Here is a 25,114-nt window from a genome sequence, read left to right as displayed (position 1 = left end):
CACATAGGAAATATGTCTCTCATCCTTCTCTTGGGACCAGCTACCTAGCCTACACAACTCTTGCATGGCTATGGAGAAGCATAAGAAAGCAAGTAGTAACATGCAAGAGTTTTTGATGGCTAGGCTCAGAACTGGCATACTGTCACTTCTACCCAATTCTATTAGTCAAAGCAATCACAAGGTTAAACCCAGAGGCAAGGAGTTGGAAAATATAGTCTACATTTTTTTGTGGGAAGAAAGGCAAAGTTTCAAGGTAAAGCAAGGAAAGAATGAAGAATTGGGGCCAATAATGGAGTCTACCAGAGCAACTGTTATGGAGATTGATGGTGGAGTTGTTGTTTCTCAAATTAGTTTACATATTAAAGATACACCATATTTCTAGAATAAGACAAATTTGAGTGTTCATTTTATATCAAATATTTATGGATATAAGTACTGAATGACATTATTTACGTAAATGAATAGACGGAAAAAAGTAACTTTAGTATAAAAATGTTAATCCATTTTTTTAATTCTTTTCAAATTACTCATAAAAATCCCATAATGAGCTATCATAAAATGTGTTTTCAATAATCTGTCAGCACATTGAAAGCGAAGAATTAGAAACCACCTGATCTGCCAAAGGATTTGTTATCTAGACATTAGAGGTACTTCCTTTCCCAATATTGTAATATTTCTGAGTGTCCCTTTATTTAGCATCTGGAAAATTTTTACACCAGAGGTCATGTATAATAAAAAAATCATTGGTGGGTGAGAAAAATACTTTTTTTTTTTTTAAATAAAATGGGAGGAAGATGTTAATGAATAGCACAGTGAAAAAGAACTGGCTTGATGGTTTTATCAAAGGTACTTCCTTAGGCAGATACATTTTAGAAGAGTGCTACATTGTCATCATTATCTAGGCATGTAACTATACTGTTTTCAGGCTTCAATGCTACTCTGATCACATAATTTTAAAGATAGAATAAATATTGAGAATTTCATCAAGCCCTTCCATCTATATTCAGACAAACACAAAAGGAATGGCAGGCTTGCGAAAAAATCTAACCATTTCTTGGACTTTGGGGCAAAGCCCCAATTGATTACAAGCTACAAGGAGGTCTTTATGTGATTACCTCCACCCCCAGAGAGCCTTTTGGTTTGTAACAAAAGGCAGGTTTTCAAACTTACCTTCCTTGAAATACAGTAGCGCAAATGCCACTAATTATAAATTCGACATACTTGAAAGAGAAATACAGTCAAAAGGATACATGCTTATGGGGACTGATAGCAAAAGAGACTCAGTGGGGACGATTCAGCCTGCCTTACAGCTCTGCCTTAGAAAGTGGGAACAACAAAATCTGTTGCTGAAGAACGCAGTTCTTTCAGCAACAATGACTTAGCAAGCACGAAGGAATGGGAAATGACGAAAATGTCTGTTCGCTGATGATATCGTGAAAATGCTCTTTACAGTCATACTGGGTAAGTTCTTTCATGATAACCTTTTTTTTTTTTTTAATCAGTAGCACATAACAAATTTTGAAAACATAAATGAGTGTATTTAGTGTATTTAATTGATTTTGCGTAAAAACTTTAGGTAATCACCACCATATACACACATAAGAAATCTTTATATTTCCTTATCCCCTTTTTTTTTTCCTAAGCTTCAAAGCAAAAAAAATCATGAGAGCCACAGTCTTCCTTCTCCAAGAAAATGCAGCTTCCAGCCGTATAACTTCTAGCTACTCATTGCCAAATTAATATGGGAAAGAAAGCAGTATTTTCTTCTAGATCATTTCTGTAGAGGAATCAGAATGCCTTAAAGAGATTTTGAAAGTGAAAGAACCTGTGCTAAGCAAGATTATCCATTTTAAAGGCTCAGGGAAAAAAAAAAAAAAAACTGAAAATAGCTGTGACAAAATAAGATACAGGATTCATACAAATCCTGAACTCGGCCTTTTGAGAGAGCTAATATATTCTGCCCTGTGCTTACAGCATCTAATCCCCACCACCTTGACGAGAAAGTCTGGAGTGAAAGCGGATTACCTTACAACAGGCCACTGGAAGAATCATCCATGTAATTTCCATTGTGCACTCAGTTACAAGGAGTTACCAGGGCACTGGCACCCTCGTTAGAGGCAATGCCAAATATGTGGAGTGTGAATGGAGATTACACAAAGACCCCAGGGACGGTGTGGTATGAAATCCAGTGTTGTTTTACAGCAACAAAATAGTCTGCCTAAATGGAGAACATAGCCAGAGAGAGAAAAAAACATCAGGAAAACAATTGTTGCATCCTATGTGAAATTTCATACACTACCTAAAACAATTAAGAAATAGTTTATGACACTAAAGGAAGAAAATGGATGTTTTAGAGAGTTTGCCGTAGTAAAAGGAGGATGAAAAAAGAAGCCTCGAAATTTTGTCCTTAATCTTGATCACTCAGCATGTTACATAATTTCTCAAGACACAAACTAGAGAAAAAACCACCATTGCAGTCTGAACAACTTTTGCTTTCTATTGCTTTATGTGTTTTGTATTTTTAATTAGCTCGAATGTTTTTCTTGAATTAACTTTTTCACACTTTATTCTATTTTATTAATCTTTTATTTTACACATACATATGTATGTATATGTATGTACTTGTTCCTGGGTAGCACAAATGGTTTGCACTTGGCTACCAACCAAGTGGTAGGTGGTTCAAACTTACCCAGCGGCACCTCAGAAGAAGGGCCTGGTGATCTGCTTCTGTAAAGATTACAGCCAAGAAAATCCTATGGGGCAGTTGTAGTGTGTAACACGTGGGGTCGCCATGAGTATGAATCGATTTGAGGGCAATGGGTTTGGTTTGGGTTTGATTATATGTGTACATATATACACTACTTTCTTTTCTGAACAATTTGAGAATTAGTTGCAAATACCATGTCCTTTATCCCTAAATACTTAATACTTCGGCATGTATCCTAAGAATAAGGACATTTTCTTACAACTATCAAATTCAGGAGACTTAATATTAATACCATATTATATAATATACTATTTATTTTCAATTTTTGCCAACTATCTCAATGAGGTCCTTTATGGAAATTTCTTGTCCCAACTGAGGATTACGCAGTGTGTTTACTTGTCATTTCTCCTTAACCAGAAATAATTCCTTGGTCTTTCCTTCTTTGTCTTTCATGACATGGATGTTTTTGAAGACTACAGGCCAATTGTTTTATAGATCCCTCAGTGTGTTGTTTGGTGTTTCTTATGTCTATGCTCATTTTACATATTTTAGGCAGGTGTACATCACAACAGGAGGCTCGTCTTTCTGTCCCATTTTTAGTGACGTTAACTGGAAATACTTGGTTGAGGTAGCATCTGCCAGGCTTCTCCACTGTAAAGTGACCATTTACATTTTTGTAATTAATTTGTAATCTGTAGTGAAATATTTGGAGATAATGTAATACCTTGTTTCTCCTCAAGTTTTTACCTAATTGTTTCAGCATCCATTGATGATACTTGCTTGAGTTAATTATTCCTGTGATAGTTGAAAAATCATTTCAATATCTTCTGAAAAAAATTCTATTAGTAGAAATTAAAAAGAGAGTTTACACTGTGTCGTGTCTCATTTTTTTATCTTTTAATGTACTGAAATACCTGTGCAATTTTATCAAACATGCAACTCAATTAACTTTTTTTTAAATAATTTTTATTGCGCTTTAAGTGAAAGTTTACAAATCAAGTCAGTCTCTCACATGTAAACTTATATACACCTTACTCCATACTCCCATTTGCTCTCCCCCTAATGAGTCAGCCCACTCCCTCCTTCCAGTCTCTCTTTTCGTGACCATTTTGCCAGTTTCTAACTCTCTCTACCCTCCCATCTCCCCTCCAGACAGGAGATGCCAACACAGTCTCAAGTGTCCGCCTATTACAAGTAGCTCACTCCTCATCAGCATCTCTCTCCAACCCACTGTCCAGTCCCTTCCATGTCTGATGAGTTGTCTTCGGGCATGGTTCCTGTCCTGGGCCAACAGAAGGTTTGGAGACCATGACCTCTGGGATTCTTCTAGTCTCAGTCAGACCATTAAGTCTGGTCTTTTTATGAGAATTTGGGGTCTGCATCCCACTGTTCTCCTGCTCCCTCAGGGGTTCTGTGTTGTGCTCCCTGTCAGGGCAGTCATCGGTTGTGGCTGGGCACCATCTAGTTCTTCTGGTCTCAGGATGATGTAAGTCTCTAGTTCATGTGGGCCTTTTTGCCTCTGGGGCTCATAATTATCTTGTGACCTTAGTGTTCTTCATTCTCCTTTGATCCAGGTGGGTTGAGACCAATTGATACATCTTAGATAGCTGCTTGTTAGCATTTAAGACCCCAAATGCCACACTTCAAAGTGGGATGCAGAATGTTTTCTTAATAGAATTTATTTTGCCAATTGACTTAGATGTCCCCTGAAGCCATAGTCCCCAAACCCCTGCCCTTGCTCCCTTGACCTTTGAAGCATTCAGTTTATCCCGGAAACTTCTTTGCTTTTGGTGCAGTCCAGTTGAGCTGACCTTCCCTGTATTGAGTGTTGTCCTTTCCTTCACCTAAAGTAGTTCTTATCTACTATCTAATCAGGAAATAACCCTCTTCCACCCTCCCTCCCCCCCCTTTCATAACCACAAAAGAATGTGTTCTTCTCAGTTTAAACTATTTCTCAAGATCTCATATTAGTGGTCTTATACAATATTTGTCTTTTTGCTTCTGACTAATTTCACTCAGCATAATGCCTTCCAGGTTCCTCCATGTTATGAAATGTTTCACAGATTCATCACTGTTCTTTATTGATGCATAGCACTTCATTGTGTGAATATACCATAATTTATCAATTAACTTCTTAGGAAAAACAAAAGTATTTCTTTCCTGCTCACATATCCTTGAGTGAAAAGCTTTTCCTCTCATGAGAGTACCTTAATATGTATATAAGTATATGTATGTAGAGCAATTATTATTTTCTGCTTCCTAAGAAAGTTCTGGGGCATAATATAAACTATATATGTTTTTTCCCCCAATACAATCTGTGTGTGTGTGTTTTTTTTTTCATACAAACCTAGAGCCCTGGTGGCTCAGTGGTTAAGAACACAGCTGCTAACCAAAAGATTGGTAGTTCAAATGCACCAGCCACTCCTTGGAAGCCCTATGGAGCAGTTCTACACTGTCCTATAGGGTTGCTATGAGTCGGGAATTGACTTGACATCAACAGGCAACGGTTTGTTTTTTGTTTTTGGTTTGTAAACAAAGAGATTGATGGAGTCGTGTTCAAGAGATGGATCTCTTTTTAATATCAGATATTCTGGGGCACTTTGGTAATCCAGGACCAGTGCAGAAATTTGAAAAACATTCCATAAACTGGAGTGGTCAAGTTTATAGGAACAAATTCTGGACCTTGAATAAAATAGATGCTTAAAAAAAAAGCACACATTAAAGAAATAATTGACTGAGTCCCACCAAGTATATATTGAGTTGTTAAAAGACAGAAGAAGGCTTTCTAACAATATACTCGAAAGTAATGACATAACGAATTTAGAAAAAACAAGTTTTAAGAAAATTCTTAGGCGGGAAAAACTTGTATTTTACCCACTCTGAAATAATAGAAAAAGAATAATCACTTCCTTGTGTGATTCTTTATGTCTTGTTCAGAAGAAAAAGGAAACAAAGATACAAAGCAGAAGTTTAATAGAAGCAGGTCAAGAAAGATTCAGGCTGCCTTACTGTTGGTAGTGTTTTGAGCCTCTGGTAACAATAAAGCGAGTGTTTCCTCCTAAAGAGGCATGTAGCATCAGGAAAATGTCTTCTGTTACTCAGCTCTGAGCACAGACACATTCTAACAGGACAGAGTAAAGACGCTTACTAAATCAAAACAGCATTCTGAAATACAAGCAATCTTGGGGGAAAATCGATTGTCTAACTCAATTGTGAAATGAATAACTGAAAATGTTTTGGTGGAAGAGTTTATGTTGCCCTATAAATCTAATGCATTATACATCAGTGTGGAAAGTGCTGGAAACTGCAAATGTGCTTATATAGTGAAAACAGTACTCAAAATGAATTCGAAAGGCCTGCGTTTAAGTTTCAGCTGCCTTACTTAATTAGCCATATGCTATGAGCAATTTTCTTTTTTTATGAGCAAGTTACTTAACCTTTCTGAGCCAACTCTGCCCATAAATAATGTGGTACATAGAATAAAATGCTTTTAAAATATTAAAGTACTACAGGAATTATTATTTTGAAAGACCAAGTAGGAAATAAATAGAAATGCTGTACAGTTTTATTTAACAATTTAAATTTTCTTAAGAGGGATGAATAAATATTCAAATAGTTTGAACTGATACTAACACTAAACATTGAAGTTTACTAGATCTGCCAAGGAAACCTGGTAGTGTACTGGTTAAGAGTTACGGCTGCTAACCAAAAGGTCTGCAGTTCAAATCCACCAGGCCCTCCTTGGAAACTCGATGGGGCACTTCTGCCCTGTCCTTTAGGATCACTATGAGTCAGAATTGACTCGACAGCAATGGGTTTAAATATGCTGAAAGTTTTTCAGGTTGGATTTCAGGGTCAAATGGCATCTGTCTAGCAACTCATCTCACTGCCACTTCCTGAATTCACAGAATAAGCTTAAGAGGCACAACTACAAGAACATAAGCTCCAAAAAGGCAGGGATTTTTCCCTCTCTATCCCCAGTGCCTAAAATAGCACCTAGTATGTAGAAGGCATTCTGTAAAATCCAGAACTGGGTGTATTTCTTCTCAGAAAAGAAGATAAAAGAAGAGAATCTACATGGCAGAAAAAGTCCATTACCAAAAAAAAAGAAAACCAAAACCTGTTGCCGTCGAGTTGATTCTGACTCATAGCGATCCCGTAGGACAGGGTAGAACTGCCCCATAGGGTTTCCAAGGAGTGCCTGATGGATTTGAACTGCCAACCTTTATGGTTAGCAGCTGTAGCTCTTAACCACTGTGCCACCAGGATTTCCATCACAGATGTTATACAAAACTGCAATAGAAAAAGGAAGCAAACAAAAATCTTACCATTCTTAAGACTCAGAAGAGGGCAGTATTTATAAAATAATTATGACAATAAAAAATAAGTTTAGTATACTTGTTAAATCCTTGATTGAAGGCAAAATCAGGAACTACAAAGAACTGGGCAAAATGTAACAGCTAAATCAATACAGTTTTTCTACTCTGATAATCTTTAAAGTACCTGCTTATGTGTGTATCTTACCTTTTGTTTCATGCTTCACTTACCTTGTGCCCTATACCCAGCACAGGCCCTGAACAAAAATGGGCACTAAGAAAATGTTTCATGAATAAATGTATGAATCCACTCTTCCTTTTCCATAAAATATTTGTTGAACATATAAGCAACTTAAATACACATTGTAATCTCTAAACAAGAGCCCCCAAATTTAATATTCTGTGGCCCACCACCCACAACTGAAGATGAAGAATAGCATCTTAAACGTACTATTATAGAAAAGATCCTGACTGGCTTCTAAAGCATAAATATTCTGAAGGAGAGATTTTGGTCCTTTCTGGTATACCAAACATACCCATTAAAACATACATGGTATAAAGTAGATGGTATTTTGAATTTTTAAAGTGTTTTAAAAAATTGTTTTTGTATCCATATATTCTAAAATGAATGCTACCAATACCAAAAATCAAATCCCTTCTTGTCAAATCGATTCCGACTTATGGCGACCCCGTAATAATCCTTCCCAAATAAATAAAGGATCATAAGAAACCACATAGATTCCAGCTAAAGATACTAGCTAGATTTGAAGAGAAAAGGTGATTAATGAATTGTCAGGTGAATAGAAGATTCTCAGGCTGTTGCTATGGTGCTTTGACACCTCTTGGCAGCAATTCGCTAGCTTAACAGGAAAGAAGACAAGTGAACACTACAGCAAAATGCTCCATGTAACACTAGTCATTGTTCCAGGCACAATTCCATTGCTGCCTGGCTGATCTGAGAATAAATGTTTTCAAGACAGATGCATAAAAGGGGATTTTGTTAGTATCAGACAGGTACCTCAATACTGATCAGCAAAATAATAAACAAAATCTGCCTGAGAGATTAAATAGGAAATTGGGTTTTTCCTCCATATTGTGATTATCATTTCCATGTTTATGTAATCACATGGTTTCAGACAAAGCAGTTATTTTAATAACTGTTCACCATTTATCCCAAATATTTAAGTCTTAAATGTACGTCTTTGTAATATGGTTGTCAATATTTCTGACACTTTTGCTTTGTGACATGACAGTCATAAAAAAACAAAACAAAACAAACCTGTTGCCATCAAATCGATTCCGACTCACAGTGACCCTATAGGGCCGAGTAGAGCTGCTCCAGAGAGTTTCCAAGGAGTTCCTGGTGGATTTGAACTGCTGACCTTTTGGTTAGTAGCTGTAGCATTTAACTACTATGCCACCAGAGTTCCCATGATAGTCATAAAAAAAAAAAAAAAAAAAAAAACATAGCCCCTAGTAGTTAGTTCTCTGGGAATGAAGTCCAATGTAATAAAAGTGACCCAGTTTCAAATATGTTAATTGTTGAATTTGTTTTTATTATGAGTGATGTGGAGCCCTGGTGGTGTAGTGGTTAAGAGCTGGGCTGCTAACCAAAAGGTCAGCAATTCAAATCCACTGGTCACTCCTTGGAAACCGTACGGGGCAGTTTTACTCTGTCCTATAGGGTCACTATGAGTTGGAATCAACTCGAAGACATGGGTTTGGTTTAGGTTTTTGGTGTGTTTGATGTGGTTGAAAGGCAATCAGTGTCTCCACTAAGCTGTACACACACACACACACACACACACACACACACACACACACACCTTATAATGGGCAATGCTAGAGCAAGTGCCACAAGGCATGAATCTTGGTCTGTTTTGATCGCTGCTGTATTCCAAGTACCTAAAAGCATGCCTCTCACATTAAAGAAGCTCAGTAACATTTGTGGAGAGAGTGGTGCCATATAAAAATATAGTTCTGATGGCTTTATTTGGATATGAACTAAATGTTCCCCAGAGCAGGACTGAAAAGTGTAAGGTTTAACTTCGACCTCCATTTTCTGTACTCTTTGACCAACCAAAATCAAACGTGTTCCCCGATTTGGACTCATAGCAACCCTATAGGACAGAGTAGAACTGTTCCACAGGGTTTCCAAGGAGTAGCTGGTGGCTTCCAACTGCCAACCTTCTGGTTAGCAGCCAAACTCTTAACCACTATGCCTCCAGGGCTCCAATAATATTAAAAACAATGTTAATATTTATAACATTTACATAATGCTTTCTATAGTCCAGGAAATGAGGTGTGCACTTTACACTCATTATGTCATTTAATCCCCACAACGTTACAAATTACATGTTAACACTCATTTAACAGATGAGAAAAACTGAATCCAGATAGGTAAGCACCTTGATTGTAATTTCAAAAAGTGGAAAAGCTGGGATCAGACCTCAAATGCCTCTAACTAGAAGCCCTTACCTTCGTCACCTAATAATAAGACTTCCCAATGGCCTCCTACTCACTAAACCTTCTTCATGACCATGAGAGAGGATATGCTAACCATCTTTTCTTGTGTCTTGAAATCCCCATCTCCCTCCTCAGTTCCCTTTTCCAACCCACAAATACCAGAATCCCATCCTCTATGTCAAAACTGGAATGAGGGTGCTGTCAGTCATGTGGGATCGCTGACTAATAAACTCATTACACTGTCATATAAGTAAGCTTCAGTCAATGTATTGCCTCAGCCAAACATTGCCAGCATAAGCCTTTAATCTCTGCTGTGCAATGGTAAAATTTATCTACTCATAAAGTAATTTAGGTATCAGCAAGACACTGAGAAAAACATCCTTGAAAATAAATACAATTTCATTCATTCCACACTGCTTATTGCTCGTTTACTTGTTTATCAAGCATTGGGTTAGGCAATGGGATCAAGGTTGTGGAAAGCAGATTCTCTGCCCGCCCATAACTAACAGAGGACAGGGAAATAGAGAAAAGGAGGTGTGATCAATGGCATTATGATTTCAAATAAGGTGCTGTGGTAGCCCAAGGAGGAAAGATTAAATTTGCCTGAACAGGTTAGGTAAGTTTTGACAAAGGAGGTAATTTCTACATAGGGCCTGTTAGAATAAATAATAGTGGGAGAGAGGAAGAAATATGGGAATTTAGAATGATAAAAGAAACAACATGAGCAAAGGTGAAGGAATGAACAATTGCACTTGTATTTAGGAACTGGCCAACAGTCTATTATAACTAGAATGTGGGGTGGTTGTAGGAGAAATAGGAACCTCACTGAAGCTACAAAAACCAATAGGGTCACATCAGTCCCAGGTCTTGTGTGAAAAGAATTCTTCTAGGCCTGCAAAGCAATGGTCAGGGGACATCCATAGCCATCTTCCTAAATCATCAGTCCTTGAAGTTTGGGGATGTAAAACTTTCAAAAGGGAATGTATTTTGTAAGAACAGGATGCAAAAAAAAAAAAAAAAAAACCCCTAAATTTTTACAGTAAAAGAGAAAAGTTTTGTACTAATTTAATTTTTTAAATTGAGGAACAGACATATACAGTTGTATAGTTGTGCCTTGGTATCCGCGGGGGTTTGGTTCCAGGGCCCCTCTCCCCGCGCAGATACCAAAAATCCAAGGATGCTCAAGTCTCTTACCTAAAATAATGTAGTATTTGCACATAACCCACGCACATCCTCCCACATACTTTAAATCATCTTTAGATTACTTATAATACCGAATACAATGTAAATGCTATGTAAATAGTTGTTATACTGTATTGTTTAGGGAATAATGACAAGAAAAAAGTGTCTGTACATGTTCAGTACAGACCCAACCATCATAGTACACGTCAGCAACAATGTAACATTTTTAAAAATATTTTCCATCCGTGGTTGGTTGACTCTTGGGATAAGGAACCTGCAGATACACAAGGCCTACTGTGTTACAGAAAAGAATAAATTTTATTAAAATAAGGATGCTGAATAATACTGAAGTTTAATGACGATAATTTTGTAAAACAGGACCTTCATGTATATCTTAAAAACTAAAAATTTATAAACTAAATATGATCCTTATCATTTTGTTATTTCTTCCCGTGTTCCATGGAATGGTTACCCACATTATACTAATACACATAATTGCTCCCAGGAGAAGCAATCTAAGTAGGCGATTGCTATTTGAGTCCAAGTAGGATGAGGAAATCCATTCTTCACTAAAACAATACGTCAGAAAACCGGTTGCTGACAAGTTCATTCAGATTCGTGGTGGCCCTATGTGTGAGTACATCCAGAATTGAATTCATACTATTTTTAAGTGTCTTCAACATTTACCTAGAACAATTTAAACAGAACCAGTAAGAAGAAAGGTAGGTAATATAATTTCTATAAGCAAGTCATGTTTATTCCTAACAAAATTTAAATATTGTAGAAACAATCATATTAGCATATTGAATCTGTGTTGGTTTTACTCCTTTCTTGAATACTAATTTGTTTTTAAAAAGAAATTCTGAAGTCCTCAATTTAGAGATGATTAGAATCTCAAATTAGAGATGATTAGAATAGCAAGATATTTAATGAACTAGAAGAACTCTTGGGTAGACTGGGTTAGTTGTAACACACAGTGACACGCTTGTTGGTCCCCCTTCACCAGCCCTCTCCTCTCCTAGTAACCCCACTCCCTCAGTGACACCACCAGCTACCAGTTGCACCAGTCAAAAATCTAGGAGTCATCCTTGATTTATCTCTGTACCTCATCCCGTATATTTAATGATTAGTGAAGAAGAAAAAAAAGATAATCTTAGTAGATACATATAGAGCATTCAATAAAATTCAACATTCATGACTTAAAAAGAAAAAACATTTAGCAAATGATAAATAAAACTTTAGCAAATGATAAATAAAACTTCCTTAACCTGATAAATGTGTCTGCCAAAATTCTGCAACGAATAACATACTTCATGGTACAATCAAAAATAAGACAAGAATGCCCACTAATCAATACCTCCATTCAACATTTTACTGGAAGTCTGAATGAACACAGTTCAAAAGGAAAAAAAAGGCATATGGACTAAAAAAAAAAAAAAACCTGTTATTATTCACATATGATTGTAACAAAAACCTAAGAGAATTTACAAACTATGGGAACTAGTAAGAGAGTTCAACCAAAATACGGAAATTAATCTTTTAATTTAAAAAAAGGATGCCATTCACAATAGCAAAAATACTTTAAGGTGCCTGGCAATAGATCTAACAAAAGATGTGCACAAACTTTATGGAGAGAATTTGCAAACTGTCTTGAAAAATATTAAATAAGGCCTATATATAAATGGGTATATATAAAATACAAAGTTCATGATTGGGAAGGCTTGGTATTGTGGGTTCTCTGTTCTGTTCCACTGGTCTTCTTGTCTACCCTTGTGCCAGTATCACACTGTCTAAATTACTATATATTTATAATAAATTTTGATGACTGGTATAGCAAATACCCCCACCTGGTCCCTCTTTTACAAAACAGCTATTGGCTACAGAACTATGTTGGCTATTCTTCTTTCTTTTTCCACAAGTATTTTGGAAAAGTTTTTCAAGTTTCATAAAATATGTATCCACAAACTACTGTATATATACCCAGCACCGTCGAGTCAATTCCGACTCATAGCAACCCTATAGGACAGAGTAGAACCGCCCGATAGAGTTTTCAAGGAGCGCCTGGTTGATTTGACTGCCGACCCTTTGGTTAGCAGCCGTAGCATTTAACCACTACACCACCAGGATTTACTGTATATATAAATTATGGTATTTTTTCATACAATGGAGTAGTGATTGAAATAAATGAATAAACTAGAACATAGCTAAATCTCATAAACAAAACAGTTGAAAAGTTCTAGAGGGATTTATATAGTATGATATAATTCATATTAAATTTAAAACATTTAAGTAAATACTAGGGACCTTTTAGAGGCACATGTGTATGGTTTGGTTTTGTGCGTACGTGTGTGTGTGTGTGTGTGTGAGTACATGTAAAATTATCAAAGCCTTTACAGTAATGAAGAACACAAATTTCAAGGTGGTGATAATCTCTGGAGCAAAGGGAAGAGAATGAATTTAAGCAAGCATAAACAAGTCGTTTCAATAACACAATGCGTGTGAGAGGAGTGAGTGAGTAGCCTGGTTTGTGATAAAACACGTGAAGATTCATATGTGAGACTCTGACTATTGTGAATTGGAAAAAAAATCGTCTGAGCGGATATTTCAGTATAACCTCTAATTGTTGTTAGGTGCCATCCAGTCAATTCCGACTCATAGGGACCCTTTGCACAACAGAACGAAACACTGCCTGGTCCTGTGCCATCCTTACAAACGTTGTTACGCTTGAGCTCACTGTTGCAGCCACTGTGTTAATCCACCTCGTTAAAGGTCTTCTTTTCCGCTGACTCTGTACTTTACCAAGCGTGATGTCCTTCCCCAGGGACTCATCACTCCTGGTAACATGTCCAAAGTATGTAAGACACAGTCTAGCCATCCTTGCTTCTAAGGAGCATTCTGGTTGTACTTCTTTCAAGACAGATTTGTTCATTCTTTTGGCAGTCTATCGTATATTCAATATTCCTTGCCAGCACCACAGTTCAAAGGCAACAATTCTTCAGTCTTCCTTATTCATTGTCCAGCTTTTGCATGCATATGATGGAATTGAAAATACCATGGCTTGGCTCAGGCACACCTTAGTCTTCATACATATAATACATATAATACAATTATAATAATATAATTATTATTGTATACATTAAATTATTAAATTATAGTACATATAATTCAGGTATATTTCTCCTTCAAACTCATCTATCTACTTAAAATAAATGACCCTTCTTAAAGACTTTCTCCCATTCTCCTCAACACTTACCCTTAATTCCCTTCTTCCCTACCAAGATGTGGCTAAACAATGAAACAAAACCGGTTTTAAAGCAGAAGTTTAAAAAAATCCAAATGGAATGTAATTTATGAATTTGCCAAAGCCTCATCATTAAAGAGAGGCAAATCAAGACATGCTTTACTGCAGGCATAATAAAATGTATTATAGATCTGAACACAATCTGAAGTAAATAATTGGAAAATGTTCTGACTTTAGAGTAGAAATACTCATTTAACTAGTGATAAAATAAACATTACTCGAACTTTAAGATCATTTATTTTGATTTTAAAATGAAAATAAACTGGATACAAAATAGGTACCATTAAAAATTTAAACAGTAAGAATTATGTGGGAAGGACCTTAAATAGTCAGTGCCCAACATTCCAGCAGATGCAGGAATTTCCTTTAGGATAACCTTACATGTCCAAGTTTTTTCACTTCTCAAGCTGGGCACTCATGGCCCTAGGCAGCTCACGCCATCTTTATTTATTACTGTTTTTACGTTTTCCTTATATAATGCAAACTTGTTTTCTTAGAACTTCTGCCTATACAAGAATACATGATCTAGTCATTTATAAAAACCAACTGCAAATCTAAGTGCAGACATGATGATTTCTAAAGGATGTGATTACTGTATCGGAATGAAATTTTGTTTTGGCATTCTCACTTCCAAAACCTACTAATTTACTTTTTTAAAAAAACCTAAAAAACAAAAGACAGATTTGTTCATTGATGGTTTCTTAGATATAATATTTTTATTTTGTAACATTTATTTTTTCAGCCCTGGAAAGGAGATCTGGAAATCAGGCAGAACCGGTTTTACGCTGAGATCTCATATCTACAAGGCCTTTCTTTAAGTGGTGTCAAACCAGTCCCAGTTGCAAAGATGATGAGTCCACTCTCACCGGCTGACCCAAGGTTGCTGACTGTGCGTCCTCTCCAGCAAGCCAGACACTGTGGTACGCAGTTTTCTCCTCCCTTTTATCCCTCAGCCTGGCCCTTGTTTCTTCTTCTACTTTAGCTCTCCAAGTTAGCTGGGAAGCAGAGGACAGCTTAGGCCACGGGAAAGCCCTAAAAATAATCCTATTAAACCCGCTGCTGTCAAGTTGATTCTGACTCATGGTGACCCTATAGGACAAAGTGGAACTGCCATTGTGCTTCCAGGCAGCAGCTGGTGGATTCAAACTGCCAACCTTTTGGTTAGCAGCTGATCTCCTAATCATTACACTGCCAGAATTCCTAAAAAAAATCCTATTGGGGGAATGAAAAGCTCATTTTATCCTTTCTTTGGCTATTGTGACAAAGAAAATGCCACCACTGCATCTGATCATATTTTCTTGGGGAAATATTCATGTATTTCAATTCATTTCAACAAGTATTTACTAGGTACCAGGCCTGCTCTAGGTCCTAGGCCCTGTGCTAGCACTGTAGTTACAGTAAAGACAACTGGTGACATTGCAAAAAGTTAGCCATCTTAACAATGACTCTCCTTCATACACTGAGTGAAGGCAACCAGGCAATATATGTCCCGTGATGTTTTCCAGACTTGGAGATGGCCCTAATAGACCCTGGTATTTTCCCACCGGTAGATGGAACACATAAACAGCTTTAACCTCAGTTTCACATGAGATTTAAACACTTCTAGCCTTTTTTTTTTGCTAGAACTTACACATGGAAAGGTTTAACAAGAGTGAATTAAGAGACTGAAAATTATCATATTAAGAATAACCCATCATAATTAGAAGTCATTTGCTTTATTGGACAGGTGACAGTTTTAACAAGAGTATAAATTAGATATAATTGTGTAACATGGAAGCTAGGATATTTACATCCAAACATCATTCTACTAACAGGTACTTTAAATATATTTAATTTAATAAAAATTTTGATTGCTAAAGATATTTACATTTGGGTATAGTAAAAAAATAAAGCAAAGACAGAAGTTCTTCCTTCCCTGTTAGTAATTCAGAAAGATTTACATAACAATTTGCACCAACTGATTTCAAAAACTGAGCAGTATTACATTTTCCATGAACACAAACTTTGAAATACTAGTGATTGTGCTACAGTGAAAATTGTTGGAGACAACCTGTGTAGGAAATACGATCAAGATTCATAATTGCACAAATTTGAAAGGTCTTACATTTCTCATCACAAATTGCACTGCTGTCATAACTCACAAAGAAGTAAGTGTAGTATTTTATAAACTGCTTACTTTCTAGGACTGCAAATTGTCTAGCTAAACCATATAAACTTTTCGGCTGCAAATCTTCAATGTCATAGGCCTGTGTCAGGATGTACTCCAGCTTCCAGTTGGATTCTCCCTTCAGATTAGCCTCTGTCAGGTTCAGGTAATACTGAAACATATCCTATAGTTAAAAACAATAACAAAGCCTGGTTCACCTCATGGTGTATAAAGCATTGCACAACAAGAAGAATTATTAGGATTTAAGTAATATTCTTAACTTAATGAGAGTTTCGGTCATTTAAAAAAAACAAGTGAGAATTAGTTTTAAATAAACGAGTCTCTTGATAAAAATCTACATTACTTCTTTTAATCTTAAAAATAATAAAACGTCAATATTTCAAAAATCGATCAATGTGATACACCCCATTAATAGAAAAAAAAGAGAAGAACCACATGATCATCTCAATAGATGCAAAAAAGGCATTCATTAAAACCCAGCACCCTTTCCTGATAAAAGCTCTCAACAAGATAAGAATACAAGGGAAATGCCTCGACACAATTAAGGGTATCTATGAAAAACCAACACCCAATGTTATACTCAATGGAGAAAGACTGAAAGCCTTCCCCTTGAGAACAGGAATGAGAAAAGGATGCTCACTATCACCACTTCCACTTAATATCATCCTGGAAGTCCTAGCCACACCACAGCAATAAGGCAAGAAAAAGAAGTAAACGTAATCAAATTGGAAAGGAAGAAGTAAAACTATCTCTATTTGTAGATGACATGATCCTATATATAGAAAAGTCCAGAGAATCCACAAGAAACTTTCTAGAACTAATAGAAGAATTCAGGAAAGTTGCAAGATACAATATCGACACACAAAACAGTTAGGTTTATATATACAAACAAGGAGAAATCTGAAAAAGAAATCAAGAAAACAGTTCGTTTACAATAAAAAACCTGTTGCTGTCAAGTCAATTCTAACTCATAGCGACCTTGTAGTACCTAAAAGAATAAAATACTTAGGAATAAACCTAACCAGCAATGTACAGGCTTATACAATGAAAACTGTAAAACACTGCCACTACAGACTCACTAAAACAGACCTAAATAAATGGAAAGACATTCCACGCTCATGCACTGGAAGACTTAATATTATGAAAATGTCAGTACTACCCAAAATGTTCTATAGATTCAACATAATCTCGATCAAAATTCCAACAGTATATTTTATAGAAATTTTATAGAAAAAAGACAAATAACCCAGTCAAAAACTGGCAAAGGACATGAACAAGTGGTTCACCAAATAGGACATGCAAGTGGCCAACAAACGCATGAAAAGATGCTCAGCATCATTAGCCATTAGAGAGATGCAAATCAAAACTACAATGAGATGCCACTTCACCCCTACTAGAATGGCAATGATTACCAAAAAAAAAAAAAGAACAGAAAATAACAAGGGTTGGTGAGGATGTGAGGAGATCAGAATTATTATCCATTGCTGGTGGGAATATAAAATGGTACAACTATTGTGGAAAACAGTATGGTAACTCCTCAAAAAATTAAAAATAGAACTACGACTACCATATGACCTAGCATTTCCACTCCTAGGGACCTAAAACATCTATGTTCATAGCAGCTATTCACAGCAACGAAAAGGTGGGAACAACCTAAGTGCCCATCAATAACAGATGAATGAATATATAAAATATGGTCCATAAATACAATGGAATCCTACTTAGCCATAAAGAGAAAATCGGTCCTGATGCATGCTACAACACGCACAAACCTCAAAGACATTATGCTGAATGAAATAAGTCAATCACAAAAGGTCAAATACTGTATGACCTCACCTATATGAAATGACATGAATAGGTAAATATATAGAGACCAATGGTTATTAGTGGTTACCTGCGGTAGGAATGGGAAGAGAGAAAGGGATTCATTCTCTGGGAAGTAATGTGTTTATATCTACCGTGTTGGGAATATTGGCATTGACTAAGGGTAGTGATTACACAATTTGATTAATGTAACTGGTATCACTAAGTTGTGCACCAGAAAAAGGGCGAAATGGCAAATGTTGTATTATATGTAATTTTACAGCAACAACAACAATAGAAAGATCCAGTTGCTGATACCACTTAGGTACAACCAAACACTTCATGGAATTAGTTCTCTTGGTTCAAATGCTTAGGGTCATGTTTTTATGGGACTGTCTAGCCAACTGACATAACACTGTTTTTAGAGTTTCTGATCTACCCTCCAGCTTAATAAGTAGTACCCGGGGTATTGAAAGCCAGTGGCCAATCAAGATATGACGGTTGGTCTCTATTCACCTGGAGCAGCAGAGGAAGAAGACGACACGGGAACCAAAGAAGGAACCGGACCGCAGGTCTAGTTGCTTCCATAAACTATTGCTTCCTCTGCCATGAACTCAGAAGAACTGAATGGTGCCCAGCTACCATTACTGAATGTTTTGATCAAGGACTCAATGGATGAGTCCTGGTCAAAAGGGGAAATATGGAACAGAATTTAAAATTTGTTATAAAATCCAGACTTACTGATGCCATTGGGGCTAGAGGAACTCCTAAATATGTTGTCCTAAGAAAATTTTTGAACCTTAAACTCAAACTATCCCCTGAAGTCATCTTCAATCTAAACAGCCATTTAGCCTAATTAGTAAAAAATGTTAGCTTTGAGCACTGCACACTCCCAAAGAATTATCTATTCAAACCAAAAAACCAAACCTGTTGCTGCTAAGTCAGTCCTGACTCAGAGCAACACTACAGGACAGAGCAGAATTGCCCCATAGGGTTTCCAAGGAGTGGCTGGTAGATTCGAACTGCTGACCTTTTGATTAGCAGCCATAGCTCTTAACTACTGCAGATCAAATTAACAAAAGTAACTCTGAAGCACAGATGAGTCGTTTATGGGCAGTGAGTATAAGTCAATGAGGCAAAATAATATAAGGTGAGATAGCAAGAATGCACAACATGAAGAATGTAACCAATGTCACTGAACTGTACATGTAGGAATTGTTGAATACGTGTATGATCTGCTGGGTATATTTCAATCAATTTATCATGAAAGGTCCCACAGAAAACAATCCAAACCATTTCCCAAGAGGCGGACAAAATAAAAAGCCTTTAATTCACACGCCTCAGAGATAACCACTGCTAATAAATCAACAACCAGTTGCTATAGGGTCCACTCTGACTCATGGTGACCCCGTGTGTGTCAGAGTAGAACCGTGCTCCGTGGGGTTCCAACGGTTGATATTTCAGGAGGAGATCACCGGGCCTTTCTTCAAAGGCAATGCTGAGTAGGCTGGAACCTCCAACCTTTGGGTTACAGCTGAGAAATTTAATCCAATAAAAAGAAAAATATTATATATTAGTGTGGTGTGGGTAATGGCTGTACTAGCTCATGAGAGACAATTTTTAAATTTTCAGGAATGTTTTTAGTCAACTGATAGCACTTTAGTAGCTTGAAATTAGCATAATAGGCACGTTTATACCACAGAAATCAGTAAACACCACAAATCAAGGCTTCCCCCCCTCCAGAGAACCAGATGTTAAACAGTTACCAGCACTCCAGAATGTGTGCTGTTTTAGGCTTAATGTACAAAAATAGGAAACCCTGGTGGCGTAGTGGTTACGTGCTATGGCTGCTAACCAAGAGGTCAGCAGTTCAAATCCGCCAGGCGCTCCTTGGAAACTCTATGGGGCAGTTCTACTCTGTCCTGTAGGGTCGCTATGAGTCGGAATCAACTCGACGGCAGTGGGTTTGATTTTGGTAAAAGATAAATAAATATAAATATTTAGAATATCCATACCAATTTACTTTTTTTTACTTTTCATAAAATAGATTCATACTATACAAATTGTTTTTCACTTTTAAAAAGTGTTTTACTTAGTGCTATATCTCAGTCATCTTCCCATGTCAGTGCATACACACATGCACACGTATATATCTGAGGCTAAGATCCAAACACAGGTAACTAATAGTTGTAAAAGAATTCTTTTTGACTAGTTTATTGGTCAATTGTCTTATTTCCCCATTTAATCTGGTATTTATAGATTAAACCAGATTTCCCCTGCCCTAGCTACTTTGTGAAAATATGCTCTACAGAATAACAGAGCCATATCCTATTAAATTTATCTAAAAAAAAGTGCAATTAAATCAATAGAGACTTTGTTGCTGTTATTGTTGTTGTTTGCTGTTGAGTCAATTCCAACTCATACGGACCCAACAGGACAGAGCAGAACTGCCCCGTAGGGTTTCCTAGGCTGAAAAATTTACAGAAACAGAGTGCCAGGTCTTTTCTCCTGCAGATCGGCTGGTAGGTTTGAACTTCTTACATAGCAGGTGGGCACTTGACCATTGCGTCGCCAGGACTCCTTAAAAGAAACTTCAGTTATAATAGATTCTTTTCAAATTATATTTATGGAAAGGGGCAATTTCGCAAACTGAAGTATCCATAAACTAAATGCCCAGCCTTTTGATGCTAAATTGATCTAAAGCATAGAGCCATGTACATGCTCCACAGAACTTTTTTCTCCCAGGTAAATGTCCAACTGAGTTTTTTTCTTTTTAAATCTTCTTTTTTAACATTTATTGAACATTTACTATAGATCAAGCATTTTCCTAAATGCTTTACATATATTTGCTCACTTTAATCCTCACAACAACTCAATGAAATCAGTAAATATATTAATCCCTATTTTATGGAGAAGTAGTATTATGGAGAAGGGACATAGAGAAGTTAAGTACTACAGCTTGAGAGAATATGGTTCTAGAGCCTACGCTCTTCCTAAGTTATGTTTTTGTGAAGTGTAATTAAGGAGTCCTGGTGGTACGGTGGCCCCCTGGTGCCACAGACATTAAGCGTTTGGCTGTTAATCAAATTTCGGCAGTTCAAATCCACCAGCCGCTCCTTGGAAACCCTATGGGGCAGCTCTACTCTGTCCTATAGGATTGCTATGAGTTGGAATTAACTTGATGGCAATGGTTTTAGATTTGTTTTGTTTTGTTTTATGGGTAGTGACCGGTTAAGTGCTTAGCTGTTCACTGAAAGGCTAGTGGTTTGAACCCACCAGCCGCTCTGTGGGAGAAAGATGTAGCACTCTACTTCCATAAACATTAACCACCGCCATCGAGTCGATTCCAACTCACAGTGACCCTATAAGACAGCGTAGAACTGTCATACAATTTCCAAGGAGCGCCCGGTGGATTCAAACTGCTGACCTTTTGGTTAGCACCCGAGCTTTTAACCACTGTGCCACCAGGGTTTCACCATAAAGATTACAGACTTGGAAGCCCTATTGGCAGTTCTACCCTGACCTACAGGGATGCTATAAATCAGAATCGACTCGACAGCAAGGGGTTTGGTTTTGGTTATGGTTTAGTAATGGAGTCCCTGGGTGGTGCAAAGAGCTAAGCGCTCGACTACTATCTGAAAGGTTGACAGCTCAAATCCACCCACAGAGGTCTCAGAGGACAGGCCTGGCTATATTCTTCTGAAAGTTCACAGCTTTAACAACCTTGCAGAGAAGTTCTACTAGGCACTTATGGGCTGCCATGAGTCAGAATCAGCTCAACAGCAGCAACAACAGCATGGCCTAGTAAAAAGCTTAAATATGTATACAAGTCCACAGGCAAGGCCCAAATTGGGTGCAATCTAAATAAATCTTAAGTCCTGACATAGAAACAGCCTTCCAACGGTTAATTTCCTAAGCCCACACTTAGAAAGTGCTGACAAACATTCCAAACATCAAAAAGAATAAAGAAATTCTGAGATTTCACTATAAAACTCATATAGCTATATAAGTGAAATATTGCAGAAGATAATATAAAAATGGTTACAGCTACACATCAACAGAAATTCACGCTGAATACAGAAGAGAACATGGAATGAGAATTATCACTGCTGATGTCAGATGGATGCTGGCTGAAAGCAGAGGATATCAGAAAGATGTTTACCTGTGTTTTAGTGACTGTGCAAAGACATTCGACTGTGTGGCCCATAACAAAATATGGATAACATTGTGAAGAATGGGAATTCCAGAACGCTTAATTATGCTCATGTGGAACCTGTACATAGATCAAGTGGTAGTCGTTCGTTCGGACAGAACAAGGGGATACCGTGTGGTTTAACATCAGGAAAGGTGTGCGTCAGGGTTGTATCCTTTCACCACACTTATCCCATCTGTATAATGAGCAAATATTCAAGAAGCTTGATTATATGAAGAATGGGGCATCAGGATTGGAAGAATACTCATCAACAACCTGCAATATGCAGATGACACAACCTTGCTTGCTGACAGTGAAGAGGATTTGAGGTCCTTACTGATGAAGATCAAACACTACAGTCTTCAATATGGATTACAGCTCAACATAAAATAAAAATCCTCACAACAGGACTGATAAGCAACATCATGATAAATAGAGAAAATACTGAAGTTGTCAAGGATCTCTTTTTACTTGGAAGTAGCAGTCAAGAAATCGAAAGACCCATTGCATTAGGCAAATCTGCTGCAAAAGAGCTCTTTTGAAGACTAAGGTACACCTAACCCAAGTCATGGTATTTTCAGTCACCTCATATGCATGCAAAAGCTGGACAATGAATAAGGAAGACTGAAGAAGAACTGATGCCTTTGATTATGGTCTTGGCTAAGAATATTGACTATATCATGGACTGCCAGAAGAACTACAAATCTATTTTGGAAGAAGTACAGCCAGAAGCAAGGAATGTGAGACTTCATCTCACATACTTTGGACATGTCATCAGGAGGGCCCATTCCCTGCAAAAGGACAAGCATGCTTGGTAAAACACAGGGTCAGCAAAAGAAAGGAAGACCCTCAACGAGATGGACTGATACAGTTGCTGCAATGACGGGCTATGTAGCATAACAAGGACTGTGAGGATAGCACAGGACCAGGAAGTGTTTCATCCTGTTATTCACAGGGTCACTATGAGTCGGGGACCAACTCTATGGCATCTAACAAAAGCAATATAGCTATGCGTAGAAACATTCAACTGAACTAATGGAAACTGCAAATACATGCATAAATATGAAGTCAATTCTAAAACTGTGCCAACTTACCAGTAATTGATAATCACGAGAATCATACTGAAATAGTCTGACACCAGGATTGTTGGTTTGCTTTTCTAGAACACTCTTCACTGGAGTAACAGCAGGGGCCACAAATAAAGAACTCACTGGACTTCCTGGACAAAGCATGTGTTTAAAAAAAAAAAAAAAAAAACAACAGAATTCAACTGTACTAAAAATATGAACAAGTTTCAAATTAAGAGATTAAAGACATAGCCAAATTACGTATAATCATTGATGGATCCTGACCAGCAAGAAACAACTGTAAAGAGACATTTCTGAGAAAATTGGGGAATTTTTACTATGGATTGGTATTAGATAATACCAAATAATTACTGTTTATTTCGTTATGTAAGTTAATGTCTATATATTTTAGCAATGCATATCGAAGTATGTAGGCTGAAATTATCTGGTAAAGCAAATGAGGTAAAGTCTTGATAAGTGTTGAATAAGAGATGGGTGCATGAAAATTTGTCATATCCTTCTCTATGCTCCTGCATATTTGAAATATTTTATGCACACAAAACACAAAACTAGTTTGCTCTGCATCTCTACCAAAAAAAGTATTCCAATAATTACATAAGAATTTGATTAGTGTCACTTTGTTTTACATATACATAAAATACATATATATAGATAGATATACATGCATATTCATATACATGTATTTTTTTTATAAGACTAAATATCTTTTGAGTAAAAAAAGCTGTCAAATGCATTTAAACAATGCCATTTTACCAAACCCACTGATTCTGTATGAAAGAGTATAACATTTTTGAAAATTTCTCCAATGGCTGAAAAAATGCATGTTAATTTTTATTTTGACTAGCATAAAATCTGAAGTCCTATTTTGTTAACTCTCAGTTTTCTGCCCTCATTCAGAAGTAATCTTCAAAACGGTAGATAATCTAAAATTCATTGTTTTTAAGAGCTTAATGTACTTTATTTCAAACTATTGATATAAATGGTGCTTGGCTTTTTAAATTCTTAGAAGTAAAACATGTCAAAAAACTTGAGTCTAGCAGGTGAACGGAGCATTTCAGAGGTTTTGCTGACCACAATTAAATGAAGCTGGCTCTATGGAACTAACAGGAATGCTTGCTGAAGAAATCCAATTACAAGGCCTAATCTTATGATTAGACACTCACCATACAACCATCTGAAATAACTCAGAAAAGGCTGGTGCTGGCAATTTGATATAATGAAATTTTTCCTGAATCTTCCTTGCTATGCTTAAGCATCTTAAACTAGAGAGATTCAAACAGACTGTCACATTACCTTTTTTATCTGAAAGAACCATAATGCTATCTCTGTGTGTATGTCCATAAAATTGCCCTGCAATGATATCACTGTATTTTCTAAAAATATCTATCAATTTCTCATTATAGTATTCTCTCATCGCCGTGGTGCTCCTTGAAAAGGGTAGATACCCCACCGGAACATGTGCTATGAGGTACACCTGGAAGAAGAAACACAAGGACTAGTGAGAATTGTTCTGCACATTTATCATAGCTAAATAGCATCGACGGCACTGGGTTTTTGGTTTAAATAGCACCTGGATTTCGATGCCCAAGATTGAAAGTACATATATTAATTGAAATCTAGAAGCTGAATGTACCATCTCTCCTATTTATTACAAAAAAGAGATAAACTTAGAAAAATTTTAAAATCACTATATTTGCTCTTGTCTCATTTAAGCTATTCCGTTGAGGAGATAACTATGACCTTGATCACAAATTTTAAAATAGGGCTCTCTTTATATTTAGAGATGCCAATCGATCTTCAAAGCAGTAAAAGCGAAACAAAACAATGACAGAGAGAAGTTGTCAGGTGTTTCACAGGAAACCATCTTCAAGTTATAATACTTTTATAAATAC

At 36.8% G+C, this 25,114-nt stretch overlaps 1 protein-coding gene and 1 long non-coding RNA gene across 3 annotated transcripts in view; one reads left to right on the top strand and one right to left on the bottom strand.

Moving 5' to 3' along the window:
• The first annotated feature begins 1,160 nt into the window (after positions 1–1,160).
• On the top strand, positions 1,161–24,738 carry LOC111747630 (uncharacterized). The gene is made up of 3 exons (XR_002783615.2): positions 1,161–1,461; positions 14,715–14,892; positions 24,626–24,738. It is a non-coding gene; the product is annotated as an uncharacterized LOC111747630 (long non-coding RNA).
• SMPDL3A (sphingomyelin phosphodiesterase acid like 3A) overlaps positions 10,596–25,114 on the bottom strand; it is a 33,167-nt gene continuing 18,648 nt past the window's right edge. The window contains exons 6-9 of one of the 2 annotated variants that reach the window (XM_023538683.2): positions 24,516–24,696; positions 23,229–23,353; positions 16,149–16,302; positions 10,596–11,358 (exon numbers count right to left, since the gene is read on the bottom strand). In XM_023538683.2, the coding sequence (XP_023394451.2) occupies positions 11,348–11,358; positions 16,149–16,302; positions 23,229–23,353; positions 24,516–24,696 (471 nt within the window). In that variant the 3' untranslated portion in view covers positions 10,596–11,347. Of the gene's footprint in view, positions 11,359–14,814; positions 16,303–23,228; positions 23,354–24,515; positions 24,697–25,114 lie in introns of those variants that run through there. The other variant, XM_010595307.3, reaches the window with a different exon arrangement.

This window comes from Loxodonta africana, chromosome 1, assembly GCF_030014295.1.
Source record: "Loxodonta africana isolate mLoxAfr1 chromosome 1, mLoxAfr1.hap2, whole genome shotgun sequence".
Classification (NCBI taxonomy): domain Eukaryota; kingdom Metazoa; phylum Chordata; class Mammalia; order Proboscidea; family Elephantidae; genus Loxodonta; species Loxodonta africana.
The sequence above is the reverse complement of the archived record's forward strand: the minus strand, read 5'-3'. Positions and strand labels throughout refer to the sequence as shown.